This window comes from Eubalaena glacialis, chromosome 10 (assembly GCF_028564815.1).
Source record: "Eubalaena glacialis isolate mEubGla1 chromosome 10, mEubGla1.1.hap2.+ XY, whole genome shotgun sequence".
NCBI classification, from domain to species: Eukaryota; Metazoa; Chordata; class Mammalia; order Artiodactyla; family Balaenidae; genus Eubalaena; species Eubalaena glacialis.
Window position 1 is genome coordinate 76,059,046 of NC_083725.1, and position 22,373 is coordinate 76,081,418.

Here is a 22,373-nt window from a genome sequence, read left to right on the forward strand (position 1 = left end):
ACCAAAATTGTCTCTCTTACTTTTGCAAACAACAGATTACTTCAGTTTTGCATGAAAGGTATAATGCATCTATGTAAATAAGAGAGCAAAGAAATTTTCTAAATGCTTTTATTTTTTCAGCACAAATATTTCTGCACCTCACAGACTCCTTTTGCTGGAAAAAGGAAAGCTAGTGATACATTTGGTAATGACATCTAAAAATGTACTTTGGTGTATAGAGGTAATGATGTACTTTTTAGGTATGTTAATAATAAATTAAGGCTATAATTGTTGCCATATTCACGAGAAAATAATGAGTAGATTAGTCTCAGCAAAAAAAAAAAAATTGGTTTTGGAAGTGGATAAGCTGGGGATATCAACACTGAAAAAAATTAGCTTCATACATTCTACTATATGCGATTTTTTATTAATAATATTCAATTATAGAATGTAATAACTTGCACAACACCTGACACATAGTAGGCATTCAGCAAATGTTTATTAAATTTTACTGCTTTTTAACACAGTAATTTTATTCAGTAATAATTTCTATAACTTGGATAAAAATAGAAATTTTTAAGAGATTTTTTTTGGGGGGGGAGAAAAGAATATACTTTCTTTTCCCTAGAAAGTATATTCTTCTAGAGAAAATAGCAGCAGCAGGAGAGAGAAAAGTAAGTATGTATAAGTTCTAAAAAGTGATTCCAACTAGAATTATTCAGAGATGAACACTTTGACCCTGTCTGTATTTACAGTCCCTACTGACAAATGCTGTCAATATCCTCAGCCTTATTCTTTTTCTCTATTCTGGTTTTACAGAGATTAGGTCTCAAGTCACGGGAATCTCCATGTCCTTAAGTTGCTAAACTTTTCCTTCCTTCTTTTGCTCTTGCCTGGCTCAGAAGGACATGCCAGATGGTGTAAGTGTTTCCTTTCCAGAGCTGAAGACAGGATCTGGGCTGTAGAGTCAATCAACAGACAAAGCCTTGATCTCAATGGTTTCTTGGCTCTCAGCTCACCTATTCTCAGGCAGCCTAAAGGCCTCTTGACAAACATGTTCTGATTAGCTGTTTGAGGTCCAGGTGCTTTGCACAAGCTCCTTTCTCCCACTGGGATATTATTAGGACATAACCAGGCTAGAAAGGTTGTGGGAAGCTTTGGAGGTAGGAGGGTAGGATCCAGAAAGGATTGCAATAAGGAAAAGGGAATTCCCTTTGGTGAACTCCAGAGTCCAAAGGTAGCCCTGAGCTGACTCTAGTTAGGAACCAAGGGTAGACTTGCTTGTTTGGTTCTTTGGCCCTTTTAGGCTCCCCATCTGGGACCAGGATGTGTATCAGGAAGGAAAACAACCTCAGGTGTGTCCTCTTATTTCTTTCAGCTTCCATCTAAACTTCAGCTTCCAGGCATCGCACTGTGGTTTTGGGTTGACTCTTGGGCTCCTCGGGTTTTTTATCCGTATTCTTTGATTCCTCATTAGGGTTGTTATCATCGGCCTTCTCCTCCTTCACTACTTTAGTTTCTATCATTTCCTTCTGCTGGTTCTTGTTTGTAAAAGGGAAGGCCTTCACATACCTGTAGGCATAAACACAAAATTAAAGTGAGAGACTTCTATGTAACACATAGAACAACAGATAATGTTTTGTGACGGCCCATATTGGCATAGTACACTGGGTACTTTTATTTCAGAGAGATGCTAACACATGCACCCTCAAATACTTTAACCCATCCCCACCTGGATGGTTTCATTTAGATGGGGCAGTAAGTTTACAGGCAAAACTTTAGGCTGGCCTTAACACCCTCTCATCAAAATCAAAGAATTGAAAATCAAATAAAGCATATCCATTTTTCCCTAGATGTCAATCTTTTCTTTTTATTTCTTGATATTCAAAGGGACAGCCATTGACCTATATCTAAAGGCCGGATAACATACAAGGGCTGAAATAATAGGAAAGGTTGGGTGGTAGGGAGGACAGGTGCGGTGAGGGAGAACATTTACAGTATAAGAGGATTGCCATCTCCATTTGGACGAAGGAAATGTCGATAACAACCCTGGATAAACACAAGATGTGGATGTGACAAAGATGACGAGACTAACCATGTGCCAACAACCCCACCTTTTGACGTAGCAAACCGCGAGGCCAGCTGCAGCAGCAAAGAAGAGGAGCGCAAGCACCAGCAGGGTCGTGGGAACACCTGGGGGAGACAGAGACCGCGCCTTGTTCCTCCATGTAGACATGACTGCACTGCTCTTCTAACGACCCATCCTTACACGTGATGGAGACCACAGACAGAGCAGAAGAGCCTTCTCTGTGACCACACAGGGGCCACTTAGGGCATTGGGCCCACACGAGCTTCTTTGCTTCCTGCCTGTAGAATCCTTGGCCTTGCCTCACGCTCTCTCTACTCTATAAGTTGCAATATGACAGAGTCCATTTCCTCTCTGTGGCCTTGAGATGACAAGTTTGGAGCAAATCAAGTGTAAGACCCTTTAAATAGGAAAACCAACTTGCTAATCATAGGCATTTAAGGTGTGTATATGTACTTTAAAAACTTCTGCATATGAATAGATAGTAATTTATTCTGAAAAGTCTTTGCTGTTTTAAAAGTGAAGCTATTTTAGACTCATGATTTTTAGTTTAATCATTAAGGTTCTTTAGAGACCTCAAGTTCTAGGACTTTATGAAATTTGAATTTGCGTTAAGCTTTTATTTGTATTTGTCAGGTCCTGAGTGCCCAATCTGGATACAGGCTAGTTTCTATGTATTGTCTGCTACACACACACACACACACACACACACACACACTCTCTCTCTCTCTCTCTCTCTCTCTCTCTCTCTCTCAAACACATACACATAATGCAGACAGAAAGTTTTTACCTCCAAACCCAACAGGTTCATTCTTGAATGCCACTTTATTTTCAATATACGATTCAGTTTCTGTAGAAATGGTGCTCGTTTCCATAAAAGCTTCCGTTATGCAAATTAATTTTCTTTTCCGTGGAATAGAAGTGGAAGCCAGAGCAGGAGCCACAGTGGGTGTAATAGAGTCAGGTCCATCAGTAGACAACGCTGAGTGTGTACTCTCACTGGCAATCATTTCTGTTGTGTATGTTGCAGTTTCCGTGTTGAATATGGGATCATCGGTGGTGATAATTTCTGGAAAGCATGAGTTAACCCAGGTATCTGTCCGGGGAGGGAAAAGTGAAATAAGAAGGAAGTATTGCAATAGCCTCCTAATGGGTCTGCCTGTCTCTAGTCTTACTCTCCTCCAATCCCTTTATACTGCAGCTGGAATGGTCTTACAAAAATGTAAATATAATCATATCACTTCCTCCTTTAGAATCCTTCCCTGACTGCCTGTACTGCACAGCCGATAAGGCCTTCCATGATCTGGCCCCTGCTGACATGGCCAGCCTCACCTGATCGGTCTTTCTCTCGTTCCCCCTGCCATGCTAGAATTCCTTCAGTTCTTTGATATGCTTTCTCTAACATCCAAACCTTTGACCTGGATGCTTTCTTCACCTGTAAGACTCTTTGCCCCTCTTTATTTAGCTCTTCCTTGTCCCTCAGGTCTCAGACTGAATATCTCTTTCTTAGGCAGACTTGAAGACCAGATTGGATCCCTAGACATACATTCTTGTACCTCCTTGTACTTCCCTTGTCATGATTCTCGCTACACTGCTCCCCACTGGACTGTGAGCTCCCTGGAAGCAGGATTCCTGTCTGTCTTGGTCATCATGGTATGTGCAATGTGGCTGGCACACAGTACATGCTCAATATTTGATGTCTAAAGGAAGGAAGGAGGGGACTTTCCTGGTGGCACAGTGGTTGGGAATCCACCTGCCAATGCAGGGGACACGGGTTCCACCCCCGGTCCGGGAAGATCCCACATGCTGTGGAGCAACTAAGCCCGTGCGCCACAACTACTGAGCCTGCGCTATAGAGCCCGCGAGCCACAACTGCTGAGCCCATGTGCCACAACTACTGAAGCCGGCGTGCCTGGAGTCTGTGCTCCGCAATAAGAGAAGCCACTGCAATGAGAAACCCGTTCATGGCAACGAGGAGTGGCCCCCGCTCGCCGCATCTAGGGAAAGCCCACGCACAGCAACGAAGACCCAAAGCAGCCAAATATAAATAAATAAAATAAATAAATTTATTAAAAAAAAAAGGAAAAAAATAAACGAAGGAAGGAAAAGTGAAATGAAGAAAGGAGTAGATGGGGAGACCAAATATACACACATGACACCACTTGAGGACAAAGATCTACTAAAACAAGATTTCTCTGTGCTCATCAAAAAAAAATTTTTTTTAAAGGAGGTGGGAGACAGGGGAGGCATGTAGGTTTGGTCTCCAATCTGTTGAATGTGGTAGAGAGGAAACTAATATTTGTTGAACATCTTGCTCTGAGTCAACCATGGCACTTCATTAAACAATTTTATAAAAGCCTCATTTATACAGGAAGAAACTGAAATTCAGAGAAATTGAATAACTTGCCTAAAATCACATAGCCAGTAAATGGCAGAGCCATGCAATATATTATAATATGCATTTGCATCTCTTTTAAATCTCTAGTTATTTGTGATAGTGGGTAGCATCAGCTGGAATGTTAGCCATGAAGAAAAAGTTATTCTATTATTTTTGAAAATTAAGTAAAATGTACCAACCAAGGTCATGGTAAACATGATAAAACATTTTGACCCCACATGCATTCAGTCAATATTTTACACTATTCATTTCATTTTGAAAAGACCTCTATTCAAATAGGCATCATCCTTGATCTCTGCCCTGGACTTTGGAAGGCAGCTATGCTCACCACTATACCACCAATGCCACCCTGGATTTTTAGCTACATTTCCCATTCTCAAGCATGTGCTATATACTTCCTTCAAAAAAATGAACATTTTTTAATATCAGGGTCAAAGTATACTGAACACGATATACTGTGCTGGGAACTGAGAATACAGAGACAAATAAGGGATGATTCCTGTTTCCAAGAGGACAGAAGTATTTTGATGAGGCTAGGGGGCGATAACTGGGGATTCACAGAGGAGACGGCATGAGCAGGATGTGGAGGGTTAATGCGCTCATTCAACAAATATTTATTGAGCTCCAACTCTGTGCCAGGTGCTGTGTTAGATGCTAGGGATGTGGTGCAAATAAGACCAAGTCCTTGCTCATAAGGGCTTATATGTTGTTGGAAAGAAGGATAGAGATAATAAAATAAAAAAAAAATAAGCCAGAAATTTCAGAGGATGATAAATGTTGAGAAGATAATTAAACAGGATAAGGATCAAACTGGAAGGGGCAGGAATGGGGACAGATACTTTGGATAAGGTGATAAGACTAAGTCTCTTTGGGGAGGTGATACTTAAGCTGAAACCTGAATGATGAAAAGTAGCAAGTCATTGAAGATCTAGGGCAAAAGCATTCCAAGTAAAGAGAACAGGAAGTTCAAGAGCCTGAAGTTGAATAATCTCAGCATGTTTGATGACTAGAAGGCTGGTACGGCCGGAATAGAGCTCCAGGTCATCTAGTATGGAAGAGGGAATAGGATATCCCAGTCAATAAGAACAGCGTGACCCAAGAATCCAGAAGTTTGAAAGTGTAGGTATGTCAGAAAATGACAAGGAGTACAATGTGGCTGGCGTGTAGGGTGTGTGTATGATGGGGAGCATGAAAAACTGCAAGTAGGAGATGAGACTGGGAAGATAGGTTGGAGCCAGTATATCAAGAGTCATAATTGCCATGGTAAAGAATTTGGAATTTATTCTGTAGGAGAAGGAATTTTCAACTGGGGGCAGCAAACCTTCCAACTGATATACAGAAGTTCTCATATGTGCCCAGTTTTACGTGCAAAAGTCTTCAGAGTTCACATCAGATTCTCTCATAGGAAGCCACCCAAGGCTGTGGAGAAGAGGAGGGACGTAATCATCAGAGGAGGTGTGTGGAGGATGAAATAGAGATGGGAGAAAGGGCAACCAGGAGCCAAGAAGGAGATTATTGCAATTGCACAAAAATAGGAGAACGCGAAAGTATCTGGAATTCTAAAACTTATATCTTAGAGATCTTCTAGAGAAAAGTGGTTCTCAACTCTGGCTGCGGGTTAGAATCATCTGGGGAACTTTTAAAAAATACTCATGTGAAGGACCCACCCTGGGCCTGGTATATTACTGACGTGTGGTCATCACCAGGGAAGGTGACGTGGAAGTGGCAGGGCTCAAGGTTTAAATCCTGGCTCTGTCCCTTATTGACTGTTGCCACAGCAAATCACACTCTAAGCATCAGCTACTTCTCTTGGAAAGTAGAAGTGGTACACTTGTATCATTTCACTGAGGATCAATGAGACAGTAAATGTGTAGGGCCTAGCAGAATCTATGGCATAATCTGTAATATCTGTAAGAACTAGTTTCCTTTGCCTCTCTGTTCATTAAGTGTAGCCAGGAAGGCCACCGTGTGAGGGAGCAATGGCAATCTGATCCTGTGGTCCCTTACTGGTCGGGGGCACAATGTGTCTCACCTGGAAGTGTTAGGACCTGGCTCTCCTTCCCTCCAAACTACAAATATAATTTCTCTAGAATGTGCCAAATGCTTTGATAGATATTAAACATAGTGTGGTTGGTGTCCAAGAGGAAAGATAGGAGTCAGGGGTATAGAAAGGATGCCTGAAGAAGACGGTACTTGAGACTTGAATAAAGAATACAAGTTAGCCAGGTGATGAAGAGGATGGGCATTGTGGCAGAGGGAACAGCATGAAACATGTGGTGCACGCCGAGCACAAGAAGCACTTTGGTCTGATTCCCAAAGCTCACAAAGACAGCAGTTAAGAAAGAATTAGGATAAGGTTTGGGGTCAGGTTTAGGGTTACTGTGATCCTCAGAGCTCACAAGATAGCAATAAAAAAGAAAGTTACAAAAACAAAGAAGCATAGGGTAAGTCTAGGTTAGTGTGAAGATGAGGGCTAGGGTAACTCTGTTCCTCACAAAGATGGCAAACAGAAGCAGGTGAACCTGATTTATTCCAAATTGATAACATAACCACACAGGGTAGCAAATTTTCTCAAGTCACTTTTGTACACAATGCTCTGACAGTACATCCTTAGAGGGATGTCTTCTGAGGATTAAAAGAAATGCAAAGGAATTGCAAATTCCATTCAGTAGGTTTATTATTCCTAATAATGCTGTTTTTATAATTTTGAAATTATTGTAGGATAAGAAAATATATTATTGGGAACAAGAATTTTCCATATAAGAGAAAAAACATGCAAGTATAGAACAAAGTAAACAAAGAAAAAACTTGAATTGTTAAATTTGAGTTGGAAATATCAATGCAAATGCAATATATATATGTATATTTTTTCCTAGCTGCCCACTAAAAAGGACTGAGAAGCAATGAAGATGAGAGTAGTAATGAGAACAACTTGCATGCAGATCTTGGTTTCAAATCAACATTCTCTATTAAAAAGAACCAAGGCCCCTTGGAGAAATAAATGGCTGATTCCATGTGTGGGATAGAGAAAGTACAAAGTGAGCCTGGGACATGTTATCATGCCAGAAAGCAATGACTTGCTCAAATACTAATGGGATGAAAACAAAAGTCAACTAGAAGGGGCTCCCACTCGCCAAATTTGGGACAATTTGAGCATCAAAAAGAATAATAATTGTAAAATTGATTATGACATATTGAACACAGAGTAAGTAAAATGCTACATGTCCATGGTAGTATAAAGGGGAGGGAGGAGATGTGTGTGTGTGTGTGTGTGTGAGAGAGAGAGAGAGAGAGACACACAGAGAGAGAGAGAGAGGGAGAAAGAGAGAGATTCTTCTTTATCAAAGAATGCCAGCTAACAAATGTAGAAGGAAGAATAGATTTAGAAAATTATCATTTTGCAGTCCTGCATATAATAATTGATTCCAGCTAGGATCATCAATGTCTGCTTGAACTATCAGGTAAAAGATGACTGGGGGGTCAGACTATTTGCATGGTGCCAAAATATCACACTATAGGTTACCTCCTCATTGCAAAGGGGAAAACATATCTGAGTTCATTAGAGAGGTCTGGCAGTCACCGTCTTATTCAAATAATCAAAGTTAGCATATAATAGTGGGACATACTTACATTAAGGGCCTTTTGCTGGGATATGATCTAAAGTACACAATATCATCTATCAAGTATTTTTGCCAAACCTAGTGAACATGAATCTAATCAAGCCTCTACACCTAACTTTAAGTATATAGGAAGTGCAGGGAATGGAAACACAAGTTAAATGAAACCACGAGGAAACACGTAAATCCAAGTCATCTCCCCTGACTCCTTTTCATTTAGTCCATAGGGCTGGGCGTCCTGTCATTGCATTGACAGCTGGCAGGAAGGCCAGGAAGTTAAAAGGCCAGGCCATTTGACCGTCAGGGACTGGCCGTCAGATGAGCAAGCATGCAAACCACCAATTCCGCAGCCAAAAGTGATAGGCGGCAGAGGCGAGGGGAGGAAGATGGTGAAAAAAATATGGGAAGAAGCTTATGTTCCAGTCTTGACTTGGCCTCTAGCTAACTGTAAGACTTTGAATAAGGCAAACCTCCATTCTGAGCTACAGTCGTTTCATCCATGAAGTGAGGGAAGTGGACAAAGTCTCTTTCACGGCCCTTCCTGGGCCAAGGCTCCCTGGTTCACAGAACCGCTTGGACCTTATGCTGCCTTTGGGCAACAGAACACTGCTGGTGTGCTTTTATCTCTTGGATCTTAGAGAATGACCACTGAGCCATCTGACCTTTAGAAGGTCAGATTTACGAGTATGTGTGAAGAGTAATAAATCAGACAGAGGTTCTTATGATAAAGTGAGAACAAGTGTTTAGTCAAAGAAAAACTTTCTGAGAAGTTACTTAGGTAAAGCACTTGGGCTAAGGCCGCCAAGGTCTCCCAACAAGGTTAAAGGGATGACCGTGAGCAAATCAGTTCTATTTTCTAGCTTTAATTCCTTCCTTCATAAAATGAAAACTGGGTCTTGTTCCTAAAAACATCTAATGTAGCATCTGAATTTCCACTCCTGTAAAGGAATGTGGGATAAAGGAAAGAGTTAGATCTGTGTGTGAATCTTCATAGTAAGGAGACCTTAGACGAATGTACTTATGTCCTCTGAAGCTAAGCTTTGTCATCTGCAAAATAGGGATGATAAAGCACACCTCCTATGGAGATTGTCAAGGTTCAGCCAGATAACTTAGTACCTTGCTTTGTCCATAGTGGATGTTTCCTTCCCTTTGTCCTGTTTATCTTGTAGGATGAAGGCAGGGTGGGTAATGGAGCCTCCAGGGATGCCCTCTCCCTATGTTGCCGATCTGTCATATTTTCTCTAACTTTTTGCTCTGAGAGGGACACCTCTACCCTGGTCAAAGAGGCGGTCTTGGGAGGATTCAGTGGCCATCACCATGATTACGTCTGCTGCTGAGGGTTACTCTTCTCAGAATGGTTATAGAGCTATTGAAATCCAGACAAAACATGACACATGGAGAGGCTGCAGATCTGACTCACCAGACGAGTTGTGACAATAGGCCCTGTGCTGTTGGTTGAGTGAACTTCTCCAAATCAGGACGCCCACCCCATTCTTCCCACACTTGGGGTTCTGGATAATCCGAGGGATGACCACGAACTGATTTTTAACCCATCCATAGCTGTAACAGAATACACATGAACTGAGTGGATGCATTGATCTCTGTTGCTGAACAAGAACACAGAGCCAAAAGAGCTCCCACAGTGTTTGTGAAACCAGCTGTTTCTCACCTGCAAGTCTCAAAGCCAAATTTCCATGCTGCTTCAACCTGTTCTTTGCTGGCCAGAGTTAGTCCTACGAGCCTACAGGCCTCCTGGGCTTCTGTGAAATTCAGCTGCGGGTGTGTCCTTTTGTTCACAAGAGTGACCCCCATGATTCTGCATGGTCCTGAGATGGAAAGCTCTGCAAAGGAATCACATAGGCCCTCAGTGTGCTGCTGTCCTTGCCCCTAGCCCTCAGGCTCTCCTTCCTAGTAGAGCATCATTGTCTCAACGCAGCAGCTGGGATTGAAGTTTAGAAATAATAGGACACAGACCAGACATTTTCCACAAGGACACCCTGCTGGGTTAGGTAGGTGCTTGCCCGGATCCATGCTGTACCTCTCACCAGGTCCGAGTCCATCGTCCCTCACTGCACTCAGGTTCCTTGTTCATTACATGGAGGCTTTGGCTACCAGTTCCTGGGGTGCGGTCTAGTGGATGCAGCTTCTGCAAACCTTTTTGGAGTCTATAAAATGAAGGGTCTGAGACTTTGAGAAAGATAGAATCCAGGGCTCTGGTTAACAGAATAGTGAACAAGACTCCAATGTCTGTTGGGGACAGCACTATGTCTGAGATGGGCTGAAAAATGTTGCACTTGGTATAATAGAAAGTGAACCTTCTCTGACCATTGGGGGGCAGGCTTACTCAGAAGTTCCTAGAGGAGTCAGATAGTAAAGCTTGCACGGCAGAGAAACTAAATAAAGGAAGTAGACTTTGAAAGTCAGACCTGGATTTGAATCTAGTCTGTGTCGCTTGCTGGCTCTGTGAATTTAGGCTGGTTACTTCATCTCTTCGAGCCTCAGTTTCCATATTTAGAATATTGAAAGAATAACAGTATCTATTGTATAGGGTGGTGAAAGTTAAATGAGTTAATTCAAATAAAAATGCGGGCTTCCCTGGTGGCGCAGTGGGCTTCCCTGGTGGCGCAGTGGTTGAGAGTCTGCCTGCCAATTCAGGGGACACGGGTTCGAGCCCTGGTCTGGGAGGATCCCACGTGCCACGGAGCAACTAGGCCCGTGAGCCACAATTACTGGGCCTGCGCGTCTGGAGCCTGTGCTCTGCAACAAGAGAGGCCGCGATGGTGAGAGGCCCGCGCACCGCGATGAAGGGTGGCCCCCACTTGCCACAACTCGAGAAAGCCCTTGCACAGAAACGAAGACCCAACACAGCCATAAAAAAATAAATAAATAAATAAATAAATAAATAAATGCTTAGCATAGTGCCAGTCACATAGTAGGCACTCAATAAATCATAACATAGTATCATTATGTTACCTTCAAAGCACTTTGGTTTTAGTCTGCTAATGACTGATCTCCCTAGGGAAGCGGAGGCAGTTGAACCATTAAGATGTGAATAATATCTTACTCAAAATCTAACAAATCTGAGAGTTCTTTTGATCCCTTCTCTCTGGGTTCTGGGATTTATAGACCTGTATGAAATTGCAAAGTTGCATTGCATTTTGGTACTTTGTTCCAATTGGGCTTCATCCACAAAAGTCCATAAAAGGGCATTTCAATCTCCCAAGTAATTGCTTGAACACACATCTGTGCACTGGATTCCTAGTCAAATGCTTTGACCACTGTGTAAGGTGGTATTTAAATTTAAAGGAAGTTTCTTCTTGCAAACGTGGAAGGAGCATTTCTAAGTCCCCCATGTGACCTTGCTGTGGAGCAGGGGGCTGGGGGAAAGGAAATGAATATGATGTATGGTATTTGTGGATAGCCTTGTTTGCTTCCAGACCCTGCTCTCACCAAAAGAGAGACCAGAGAGCCAACACCCAATATGAGTGTTTGTGACAGAACAGCCTCTTATGACTGTGTGCACTAACACTAATACCTACACCAACACTGATATTAATACTAATGTCAATGTTAATTCCAACTTCTATCACCTGTAGATGCCATTCTGTGCCAAACCCTGTCTCTTTTGACAGAAAATTGAGGTTCAGGGAGATTAAGTAACTTTCCTGAGCCCAAGGATATACAGCAACTAGGTGGCAGTTTGGGGGCACAAACCCAATTATGATTGATACTAAAACCTCAGTTCTTAACTAGGACACTGTTCTGCTTCCCACTGTGCAATGGCGGCGGTGGGGGGGGGAAGATGAACACACACACAAACACACATATACACACACACACCACTAGAGCTGAACTCTCGGAACACACCATTTGTCCTGGAATTTGGCCCATTTCACTCATAAGCTTGCTTATGGCTGCTTCTTTGGGAATACCTGTAGAGAAGGTATATTAATTACACTGTAATGTGGTCTTGATACTCTCATCATACATCATTTTTACTCTAAATATTATTGTTATGAGTAATGATAGACCTATTCTTGGCAATAGACCTATTCTTGGCAATAGACCTAGCTTTGAATATTTCTTCTACTGTTAATTGGCTGTGGGACCTTGGGCAAGTGAGCATTCTCAGCTGTAAAAGGGGGATGGTTATATCTTCTTTACAGAATTTTTGTCAGAATTTTAAAATTATATAACTTGTACCTAGTGGAGGCTGGGTCCACAGTAGGCAGTCAACAAATATTCGTAGATTTTATGCTTTCCTATTTAAGGACAAAAACAGGGAGCTGGAATCCAAGTGATATTCGAGTAACCCCTTCCTCAAGCTTTCTTAGGAAACAACAAGCATAGTAGAAACAGTATATACCTAGGAATCAGAGCTGAATTCAAACCCAAGCTTTATTATTTACTGCCTTCATGACATTAGGCAAGTTGCTTGGCCTCACTGAGCCTGTTCATTCATCTATAAAGTGTCCTCTTAAGAAATATATATGTATATATATGTTTCTTATATATATTTTATATACTATATATAGTACATAAAAATAGGCCCTCAAAAGTACTAGCACCCATCCTCATCCACTCACCTTCATCAACCACCTTTTCCCTAATCATGGCTCTGTATAACTTTCAGTTGTTTCCAAAATTTCAATTCCCTTAGGAAAATTTTGCCATTATTGAGGATGGTCCAAAGACTGTGCTGAGTCAATGTCAAAGAACAATTTCCATAATAGTTTGAGGATTAATGGCAGTATTTGGGGGAAAAGTGAATAGTGTCCCCAGGGAGATGTCAAAGAGGGCCAAACTTATTTGAAAGTAACAGTTCTGGTATTTGAAAAAAAATCAACCATATTAACTCTAACATCCCTCATAAAATGGAATATGACAATATCGGAATCAACTCTGGATGCCTGTTCCCGACATATTTTATACCTCAGGGCATCTTCCAACAGAGGAACACATAATTTTCCTTTTAAAGTGCTCATATTTTCACTTGCCCAGAGCGGCCATGAGTGATTTGTGGTTACAATTTTGTCTTGCCTACAGTGCAGAATGAGGTTACCATTTAGGCAGCTCAAAAGCCCAGGAATCATTTCAAGTCATTCCTCTGGTAGGGAGCTGATGACTAATTTTCAAACCTACATTTTCACAGATTTTTTTCAGTTAATTTGCTATTTACTGCATATTAAAAACATAAGCATTCCATGATAGTATAGTAAAACTAAAAATAATGATACTGACACTTCCAAAAATATAAAACAGGCCAATATTCTGTGAAAGTTAACCGTTTTCCCCAGGCTAGGTGATTGCTTAAAATTTTTCACAATCATGCCTTTGCTTCTTCAATGAAACACTTTTTAAAACAAGTGATTTCTCCTCAATGTTTTGTTTCAAAATAGTCTCATAAAAATATCCCATAACCAAAAATAAAAGTCAAGATAACATAAAGGTAAATGAGAATCATTTTGGTGAAGTTGACAACATGGTGAAAACATTTCTGGCAGAGCAATACTACCAATGGGCTCTTCTGTCGACACTGAGCACCATCCCACCCCAGAAATTCAGTCAAGAACTTAGTAGTCTTAGGACAGTTTGCAAGATCTTGCCTTGCCTCAGGTTGGCAATCTGGTAAGAAACCTACCTTTTGTGCGGAGAGAGCCTTGGACCAGGAGCCTTGTGGTCCAGATGGAGGCAAGAAGCAACACCAGGCTGAAGTACTTGGCCATTGTGCCAGCCCCTTCAGAGCCAGAGGAGCACCTCAGATGGGCACCAGCAGTATCAGAGGCAGACGATCACCAGTCTGGATGGAGACTTCTGGAAGTAAGTGGGGGCCCACACGGCTCCACTTCATAACGGAGACATCCGGATTTCCCTGCTTTCAAGCTTCTGACTTGTCAAGGTCACTAGGGGAAATGAGTGACGTCCCTTGAATGCCCAGGCTGTACGTTGTGGATGGCTTTCTGGAAAATTTAGCTAATGCTGACTCAGAAAACACACAAACGAGGAAGGCAGATAGCACAGGGTGAACTGCTGAAGGTTTCCCCAATTCCCATATTCCCTGCCACCACCTACCTCCCCCGCCAGCTCGGTTCTTACCCGGTTCATTGTTGACTGTAGAGCCCGCTCATTTATATACTCTTAGGAATGCCTCTGTCTCTAAAGGAGACTGAGCATGGATTGTGCTGCTTTTCCTCCCACTATCAGTGGGTTTTTTTTTTTTTCCAACTGCATATCCTTGTGATCTGTGGGGGAATGAGGCTGAAGCTCATGAAAATGAATGATTATTTAAATACCAAGGACAGAGTCCTCATGCTTCCCTTCAGGATTTCTTTATATGTTTGAAATTTCTACCCCGCTACAGGTGATTCCTGCTTTAAAGAAACCAGACACATTAAAATTCATGCAAAATATGACTAGGGGGGCAATTTACAAAATCAGTCATTTAATACTTTACAATAGTGGTAACCACAGGGGTCCTTTATATAATAACTCTCTCTTTGATAACTTCTCATATTCTGGTAGGTGAAAATTCAATTTAGACTTCCTCTTTTTTGTTTGATGAATGTGAGATTTATCTGCACTGTGTACAAGCAGTCTGCACTCTCTGTTTCCCCTGCTAGAGTTTCAGTGGTTTATCTTCCATGGCAATTATGGAAATCTGGCTTAAGAGTAATGCCTTGGGCAAAGGGTTATTAGTTTTCTCCAAAAGGAATGTCATTTATAGGAATAGTGTATGGATAACTAGTTCTTTTCCGTACAAAAGTTATTGGTCATAAAGTTAGATATTGGTGTGGAAGATACCAATAATGAAAGGAGAATCTGCTCTGCACAAACATAGAGAGCTTCTAAGGGACCAGGGGAATATCCCTTAAATAGCTGTAGTTTAGACCTCATTACTTGGGTGAGCACAAGACCTAGGCTACGGGGACCTCAGAAATATACACGACTCCTCTATCACCATGGAGCCGGACAGACAGGAAAGCAGAAATTGTGTTCTCTTCGTCATTATCCTTAAAGCTAGCACCACACCTGAAAGACAGTTAGCCTTCAAGCATTTGCTAAAGTATTACAAAAAGGAAGAAGGAAGGAAGACAGGAAGGGAAAAAAAGAACCAGAAAGGGTCCCCCTACTGAAAGTCAACCGCACCATGTAACAACAGGAGTGATGTCTCACGTTCAAAAGTTCCAGGGATTGGGGTAGGGGGTACATCTTGAGGGGAGGCATTTTAGAAATTTTGCCAACCACAGTTACCTACCTTTGATTAGATCCCGATTCTGCTTTCTAGAAGAAACTCCCATGTCCCATGTCCACCTTCATTGGATAGAATCTTCCTTGGCCACATTTGTAGTGGGAATTAGGGAGTACGGGCTCCTTGGGGGTATCACAGCTTGTACAATCTGCTTTCTGCTGATATAATCTAGGATCCCAAAAGTTGTTTTCTAACTTAACAATCAAAGGAGTTTTTAGTCTTGGCTTGTATCTCTGTACAATAAATACAATTCCCTCACAAACTTAGGTTTCTGATCTATTTGCTTCCATTTGATTCCATGTGCAATAATCACACCCCAAATCCTTTCCCAGTCACAATTCTCAAGATGTATTTCTTTTTCTCAGCCCTATGCTCCCCCCTCTCTAATTTAGTGGTGGCTACCCTGAGTTCATTAGAAACCACAGATGGAAGGGCCATATTCTTAATCTGGCCTTTACCATAGGGCTGCTCTGATCTGAATTCAGCTGAAAAGTTTTATTGCTTCTTTTTCACTCAAGCGCTTTTCAGTCTGTTTGGGGTTTAGAAGCAGTCAGGTTTTCTGAGCCTCAATCTAAGAACTCTATATCCTTTTTCCTTTCTGTTTCCAAATAGCCATTTCTTTCCCAAGTACTTCTTTTTCTTGCAATACCTCTCAAAAGGCAGCCAATAAAGGTTCACACACTCCAACACTCTGATTCTTTCCAGCCACTTCTCCTAGAGCTATAGGCTGCCCATGGACTGTCTTTCAAGTTACCATGGGTACGATTTTACCAAATATTTTTGTTTTCTTCACAACATAGGTCACCATATTTCTAGTCCCTGATATCAGTGTTCTGGTTTCCTGCCACTTGACTGCTAAGCCAGGGTCTCATATTTTGAAAATTTGTTGTTGAAATACCCTGTTTCTGGTTCTGTATGCATTAGTTGGGGTAGGCTAATGGCTATAACAAACATTCCTGAATTTCAGTGGCTTAATATACTAAAATTTTATTTCTTGCTCATGTCACAGTTGAATTCTGTGAGCGCCCATTCAAAGACTTAGCTTCCACCTGGTGGTCCCACCAACTTCTCGGGCCTCAGTTCCTCAACTGAATGCTCTGAATTTGGCAGGCAGAAGGGGGAATATAGAGGATATAAAGTACTGGGCAGGAGAGTCTATGTAGGAAATTGGATCTGGAAGGTCCGCATTCCCTTGCCCCTAGCTGCAAGAAAAGACTAAAAAATATAACTAGGGACTTCCCTGGTGGTCCAGTGGTTAAGACTTCGCCTTCTATTGCAGGGGGTGCAGGTTCGATCCCTGGTCGGGGAGCTAGGATCCCACATGCCTTGTGGCCAAAAAACCAAATCATGAAACAGAAGCAATATTGTAACAAATTCAACAAAGAGTTTAGAAATGGTCCACATCGAAAAAATCTTAAAAAAAAATAAAATCTAGATATGGAAATCAGACTGGTGAAAACTTAACAGTCTCTATCACAGCAAAATGTATGAATTAAAACAAAAAACAAGAAACAAACAAAAAAAAAAAACGTAGGGCAGGAAGATACAGGAAACTAGGATCAGGAATGAGGACGAGAAGGAGAGGAACTGATCCAGCCCCTGGGAGGGAGCCCATAGTGACCCGAGGGCTGGGGACTTCTGGGAGGCACTGTTATCCGAAGGTAGATTCTAATTCAGGGCTGGGGAAGGTTGTGCCCAGCTCCACAAAATGAGGAGGCATTCAGCTGCTGCCAAAGGTTTGGAAATGTGCTTTTATTTTCAAACTCAGGTATGTGACACTCTATATTTCAAGGCTAGCACACCTGTGTGAGGTTTAACAACATTAGGAGCTGACAGCCAGTGATACACAAATCCAGCATCTCCCTCTCCACTTACTCGGCCAGGCTGTACACAGGGAGCAATACAGAGAGTCCTAGGGCCAAGCAGAAATGTCAGACCTCAGAGGCATTTTGAAGGGAACTTTTATTTCAGATCAATATCACTGTTGGAAATACAGGGCCTGTTTCTGTCCATTTCACTGCTGCTTTGGCAACAGTTCCAATTGCCTCAGGTCATCTTTGCTTTTCTTGAAGAAATACCTCCGAGTCCTTTTTCAGGAATGCCCTTGGAAACGTGGTTACTCTTTCGCTCCTTCTCGTCCTCAACCTCCCTTTACTCACAGAGTCGTTTGGCTGAGGGCCTGGTCTGGAAGCATTCTTGCAGGCCTTTCTGTGGAGCAGCTGGAGGGTCAAGAGCTCACTGCAGCTCCTCTCCTGGCCTTTGTCTCAACAGGAAACAAAGGTGGGAACCCTGTGACCAAGTGGGCGATGGGCCAGCTCAGCCTGGTGCTTCTTCACGGGAGGCTGAGACTGGATGTTGCCAGCCTAGAGTCTTGCCCCACAGCCAGCCCCTCTGGAGCGCCATTTGTATCCTGTCTTTGGCTTTGAGGGCCTAAACATCCTCCAGTGTATCCAGTCCCCCTGGAAGAGGCAGGGCAAACCACCCATCCATGCAGCCAAAGTCCATCTGCCGTGATCTGCACCTCTTTACCTTAATGGCACATCCTTGGTCAACCCTGGCTTGGGCTTCTCTCACAGTGGTTTTCTAGCCACTGGAAAGGATGCCCCCCTTAAAACAACAGGTGGTTTTTACAGTGGGGCCTAACCTAGGTGGGTCTTTCTGAAAGGAGTGGGTGCAACAAGCCTAGCCCTTGAGCTTGGAAATGTTGTTGCTAATCAGGTCACAGAGTAGACTGAAAAATACTGGAATAAGTCGAGGCTAATAAAGATGTTATTTTTTTCATTGAGTTGGTGGTGGTGATGATGCTGGTGTTGGGAAGTATGCAAAATGTCAGCTGTTCCCAGACTGCTCTCCACCCCCTTGAATGCTCACTTGTTCTTTTGACCAACATTTAATGATACCCTCCCAAGCATCAGCCACCATGCTAGGCACTTACCCAGAGAATGGGTAAGACAGGGTTCTTGTCTTTGAGGAAAAATGCTAGGAAAGGCAGACACATAAATAAGTTATTATGATACACTATAGTAATGGTCATTAGTAGTAGTAATGAAAATGTTTAAAAAGTGCCAGAAAGCACAGAGAAGGGTGTGACCTATTATGTAGGGTATGGTGGGGAGTTGGAGGGAGGCCATTAAAGGTGTATGGAGGGGATGATTTTTGCACTTGGTCCTAAGGTGTGACCAGAAGAAAAGAGGAGAGCGGCAGAAGAAAAACTAGTGAGAGAAAACAATTTAGTCTGGGAACCAGGAATGGCTTGGAGTGGCTGAAGGGCCACTCAGGGGAGTGGGACTGGAATGTAAGATGTCCAGTTAGGAGAGCTTTGGAAGAGGCAATTTAGTGCAGAGGTTGAGAGCACAGCCCCTGGGGCCAGCCTGGCTGGGTTTGACTTCCAGCCCCATGATTTACTAACTGGGTATCCTTGGCAAGTTACTTTGCGTTTTTTGTGCTTCAGTTTCCTTATCTGAAAATGGGAAGAGTCATAGTTTTTTCTTTTTCTTGAGGACTCAATGAATGAATCCCTATATAATATACCTAAGACAGTGTTTGGCTCATAGTAAGTTCTATATGAGTGTCAGAAACAAAAACAAATGTCAACAGCAAAACAAAAACAACAGCAAAGCCACCACCATAAAACCCACACAGAAACCAGCACCCCCCAGAACTGATGAGGCAAGAAGGCAGGCAGCAGCTGTCAAGGTGGAGCGAGAAGTCCAGCTGGAGGTGGGATGCACTCTCAGTTTTCTGCTAAACAATGGGAATGCTCTGAGACCTACACTTTGGTTGGAAATCCCATCGAAACTGGAACGCTGCAGTGGAGATGCACACTCGCATGTGGGCACAGCGAAGCTGAAAGTGCATCGTGTCTCCTCTTTCCCCCTGAGAGGCGGGTTAACTGCTCTCAACCAGAGAGAACAAAGAGGGGATAGACTGTGCTCTACAGCAGCTCAGAATTAGCCCTGGAAATGGAGACCAGCAAGTTCGCCATGGAAGCCATGAGTTTTCAGTGTTTCTCAAACATCTTAAGTCCTCGTGGAAAGCTCACTGAACAGGTGCCTAGTGGCTGCCCCACACCTAGGGAAAATCTGTGGGTTGGCTTTCACCCGAACACACACCCAGAGCACACGTTTGGAGGGTAGTTGGCTTCGTGCATGCGTGTGCTGTGTGTGTGTGTGCTCTGTGTACGTGTACAGAGGAATATATGTTAATTTACATCTTCCCATTTCATTTCAAGCACTGAGCTAAAAATCAGCCTAAATGTTTTTCTGAGAAACCTTTCTGACTTCTGTAAAGAGAAACTCTGATTGCAAAGGGGAGAAGGGAAGGCTGAAGGAGAGTCAGTAAGAATGAGATGGGAAATGGGAAGATATTCATGTGCGACTCCAAATTCCAGGTCTGATCCTTGGGGGCAGAGTTAGCCTTTAGACACCATCCTTCCTGATTTCCGATCGATGGCAGAGAGGAAAATGGGGAGGGGGAGTGGGCTTCGCACTGTCGCCTGTAAGGAAGGTGTTTTGTTTCTCCCCAGCCATCTGAGCTGGCGCAGGCAACTGTCCCTTCCGTTGGAGTTCCCTGGCGAAGGCCACTTCTTTGTCCACTGATGCTTTTTGTTGATCCTCCAAGAACATCAGTTACTGTGTGTGAATAGCTCCCACAGGGGTGCCGAGTGTGAAAGAGCCCCTGCTTGTTCCCCTGATGGCAGCAGTGGTGTGCCCACGCCCGGGCCTGACACATCATGCTTGGGGAAAGGGCAGCAGGCTGTGTGCTGGAGCAGGGCACTGGCTGGGTGTCGGGTTCCCTACTGCTCTGTAGGCTGCTCATGCTGGAGTCCTGAGCTCCACCATGAGTCCCTTTGGGCTGCCGAGCAAGTGGATTTCCCAAGGGGCCCGTCGGCCTGCTCCACACAAGAGTTATAGGAACCGTAGAGCCCCAGCACAACAGTCAAGACCAGCATTGCTGCGGCCATCATCCAGACGACTTGCCAGTGCCGACAGAGTTTGGGATACATGACTTGTAGGAAATGAACCAATTCTTCAAGTTTGCTGTCAAATGAAAAACATAGGTGGAGGGTTTAGTATATTGGGCACATATGCGATGCCCAGAACTTCCATCTGGAATACTCTCCATGTTGTCTTGAGCCGTGGTTCTCAAACTCAGCTGTGCATAGAGTTGTTTGGCAGCAATTATTCAAAATACCCCAGGTCTACTGAATAAGAATCTCCAAAGGTATGGTCTAAGAATCTATAGTTTAAAATTTTTCCCCAGGTGATTTTGATGCCACCAGTCTATAGGCTTTATATTGGGAGAGTCTAGGCTAGAACACTCTACTTATTTGTGTGATCATTCATCCATTTGCACATGCCCTCATCTACTCATGAGATGGTCATTGATATCTGAACTCTCCCAAGCCCCAAGATACCAGGTTGGCTGACCCATTCTCCCATGCATCCAGACAGGACCAACAGCTTTTCTGCACTTAGTGGTATCAGTGATCAGTTCCGAGCTCTAACCTGTCCCCCGCCTCCGTGTTCAGATGCATAATTTGTTGTCCTCAGTTCCACTTGAATTACTCGACAAGTAATTCAAGGAACCAGATCAACCTCAAGAGCTCACTTCAAACTGTCCCAGGGGCCTCCAGAGGACCCGTAGCCTCCAGCAACCTCTGGGTGACTTATTCAAGATGTTTTCTCAGCCCTATTAATCTTCCTTCCCAAATAACCCCTCCTCCACTTTCTCTGCTCTCTCCACACTTTTCTCTTCCCTCTCAACTCTCTCTTTTCTCTGTTCCCTCCTTCCCTTCATCCCTCCCCCTCTGTTTTTTGCCTGCTTCACTCCACTTTTCCCTCTTCCTCTTTTCCCAACTGCCTTTCAATTTTTCCACTCTTTTTTGTGGCCCCTTGAAAAGACATTTGGTCAGATGGTCTGCTTTGAAGAGTCCATTCTTAGAGCTCTCTGGAGAAGCCTTGGACACATTCATTAAGCTAGAATTTCTTCCTGTTTCTAATCCCAGATCTATTTTAAAAAATAACAATGAGAGGGCTTCCCTGGTGGCGCAGTGGTTGAGAATCTGCCTGCCAATGCAGGGGACACGGGTTCGAGCCCTGGTCTGGGAGGATCCCACATGCCACGGAGCGGCTGGGCCCGTGAGCCACAATTACTGAGCCTGCGCGTCTGGAGCCTGTGCTCCGCAACAGGAGAGGCCGCGACAGTGAGAGGCCCGCGCACCGCGATGAAGAGTGGCCCCTGCTTGCCACAACTAGAGAAAGCCCTCACACAGAAACGAAGACCCAACACAGCCATAAATAAATAAATAAATAAATAAATTAAGTTCCAGTATTTCAGTTTCAACTTTAAAAAAAAAAAAAATAACAATGAGAATACTGAGGATCACCAAATGGAAGAGGTGAGAAAAGGGACCTGAGGGCTTTCTGAAGATCCTGAGGCTCACACAGACACTGAAATATGCAGACCATTTGCTGAGAAGCAGAGAGCTCTAATTCAGAGCTAGGTGCCTGACAGTGGTACAGAGACTCAACACACACTCTCCGTAGAAAGGGGTCAGATGCTCAGAGTGCCTGCCTTGGATGCTAAAGCACTGGTTGGTTTCTCTTCCATGTGGGACCCACTGATGATTGTTTCAGGAACAATTAAGCAAAGCAAAACAGTGAGTACATGAGCTGAGGTGAAAATCATTGGCTACTTTCACAACTGTTGGGGAGAGAGAATTTGGAAATGGAAGCTTAGTTTCTTTCAGCCCCATTTAGTTTCTTTAATTTCTATTCAGATACAACTGGATGCTAAGACACAGTCTTTCTTTTGCGCTGTATTTCTGTGCTCCAAAACAAGCTGCTGGAGCAGGGAGAATCCCACTCTCACTCCATCCTTAAGTGGGCTGGCAAAGGAGGAGGGCAAGATCTGGCTTCGTGACCCTTAGCTGGTTACCCATTTCCAGCCTACAAAAGCTGTTAGAAATGGAATTAGATTAGAAATAGAATTCCTTTGGAAATCAATTTTTGGTTGTTCTGAGTTCTACCTACTCCTCCATTG

The 22,373-nt window shown here is 43.2% G+C and overlaps 2 protein-coding genes across 6 annotated transcripts in view; both read right to left on the bottom strand.

Moving 5' to 3' along the window:
• Positions 1-459: 459 nt before the first annotated feature.
• LYVE1 (lymphatic vessel endothelial hyaluronan receptor 1) lies at positions 460-14,014 on the bottom strand. Its single transcript, XM_061203007.1, has 6 exons — positions 13,722-14,014; positions 9,750-9,921; positions 9,501-9,640; positions 2,856-3,161; positions 2,094-2,172; positions 460-1,551 (listed from the first exon to the last, which is right to left on the bottom strand). The coding sequence occupies exons 1-6, from the start codon at positions 13,804-13,806 to the stop codon at positions 1,365-1,367; spliced, it is 969 nt and encodes a 322-aa protein (XP_061058990.1). The 5' UTR covers positions 13,807-14,014; the 3' UTR covers positions 460-1,364.
• Positions 14,015-17,083: 3,069 nt separating this feature from the next.
• IRAG1 (inositol 1,4,5-triphosphate receptor associated 1) overlaps positions 17,084-22,373 on the bottom strand; it is a 120,160-nt gene continuing 114,870 nt past the window's right edge. For all 5 annotated transcript variants that reach the window (XM_061201453.1, XM_061201452.1, XM_061201455.1 and 2 more), the window contains one exon: positions 17,084-20,368. In XM_061201453.1, coding sequence (XP_061057436.1) covers positions 20,125-20,368 — 244 coding nt within the window. In that variant the 3' untranslated portion in view covers positions 17,084-20,124. The remainder of the gene's footprint in view (positions 20,369-22,373) is intronic.